We start from the raw sequence: 1,243 nt of genomic DNA, 5'->3' as shown, positions 1-1,243 counted from the left end.
CTGGTTTTGGGGGGAGTTGCGCTCAGACATAGTTCCTCTTGTCGTAGCTGGTGACGGCGGAGCGCGGGGCGGAGTAGGCCACCTTGCCGGTGGGGTACCTGTCGTCTTTGGGGGGGCAGGAGCAGCAGAGCAGGGCCCCCCCCAGCAGCAGGAGCGCGGAGGCCGCCCAGCCCACGTAGAGCGAGGTGCCCAGCTCCCGCTTCTGCGCGTCCAGCACCAGCGGGTTGTAGAAATCCCGGATGATGGTGTTGGCCGACCAGGAGACGGGGATGAGGTTCATGACGCCGGAGAGGAGGAAGATGACGCCGGAGACGATGGTGATCTTGGCTTTGGTGCTCTCGTCCTCCACGCAGCGGGTGCACTGGGCGCCCACGATGGCCACCATCAAACCCAGGACGGCCAAGACGATGGCCACCACCAGGAGAGCGCGGGCGGCTTGCAGGTCCTGCGGCAGGGCCAGCATGGAGTCGTAGACCTTGCACTGCATCTGCCCCGTGCTCTGCACCACGCAGTTCATCCACAGCCCTTCCCAGATGATCTGGGCCGTCACGATGTTGTTGCCGATGAAGGCCGTCACCCGCCACATGGGCAAGGCGCAGCAGATGATGCTGCAGAGCCAGCCCAGCACCGAGAGGGACACCCCACCGATCTCCAAACCCATCGACATGGTGGTGGCCGCCGCTGCCTCTTGGCTTGCCACTGGCCGGGCGATGGCGGAGGAGGAACCTGGGGATCGAAGCTTGTCACCGTCACCCTTCGCTGCTCGCAGCCCTCGGGGGAATCAGCTTACACCTGGGTGCACCTGCGCTTATAAAGGGCTTGGCGGGGGCCACCTCCAGCGCCCGCCCGGGGTGGGGTTTCGCCGCTGGACGCTCCTCTCCGTCACCGTCACCCGCTGGTCCCACACCCTCCCCTTTTGTTTGCGGAGATGGCGCCGGGTTACCGGAGAAGGGCAGGAGGGGGAGAAAGAGAGAGAGAGAAAGAAGGAGAAACACCACCTTCCATCCCTTCGGTTTCGGGGTGATGGATGCCGGGAAGTGTGGCCGCCATGCTCATTCCCAGACTTTTGTTGGAAGACCCTTCAGCGTCCACATTTCCCCCCCCCCCCTCCCCTTTTTTTTTTTTTTCCCCACCAACAACAACCTTTCCCGGGGTCAGAGTTTGGTTTATTTCTGGAAGGTCCTTATCAGGGCTCACGTTTTCAACCGGGGTTGGGGTGAAACTTTACCGGCCACCTTGTGCC

General features: G+C 63.0%; 1 protein-coding gene across 1 annotated transcript; it reads right to left on the bottom strand.

Annotated features, from left to right (window-relative positions):
* Positions 1-6: 6 nt before the first annotated feature.
* Positions 7-770, bottom strand: LOC106894431 (claudin-3-like). The gene has a single exon (XM_014953077.1). The coding sequence runs from the start codon at positions 665-667 to the stop codon at positions 23-25; it is 645 nt and encodes a 214-aa protein (XP_014808563.1). The 5' UTR covers positions 668-770; the 3' UTR covers positions 7-22.
* Between the last annotated feature and the right edge of the window lie 473 nt (positions 771-1,243).

The sequence above is a fragment of the Calidris pugnax genome, unplaced genomic scaffold (assembly GCF_001431845.1).
Source record: "Calidris pugnax isolate Ruff unplaced genomic scaffold, ASM143184v1 scaffold133, whole genome shotgun sequence".
Lineage (NCBI taxonomy): Eukaryota > Metazoa > Chordata > Aves > Charadriiformes > Scolopacidae > Calidris > Calidris pugnax.
This window is presented reverse-complemented; position numbering and strand designations above follow the sequence as displayed.

What these genes read in the sequence shown, in the direction of transcription:
- LOC106894431 (XM_014953077.1), bottom strand. Translation starts at nt 667, where the DNA reads ATGTCGATGGGTTTGGAGATCGGTGGGGTGTCCCTCTCGGTGCTGGGC.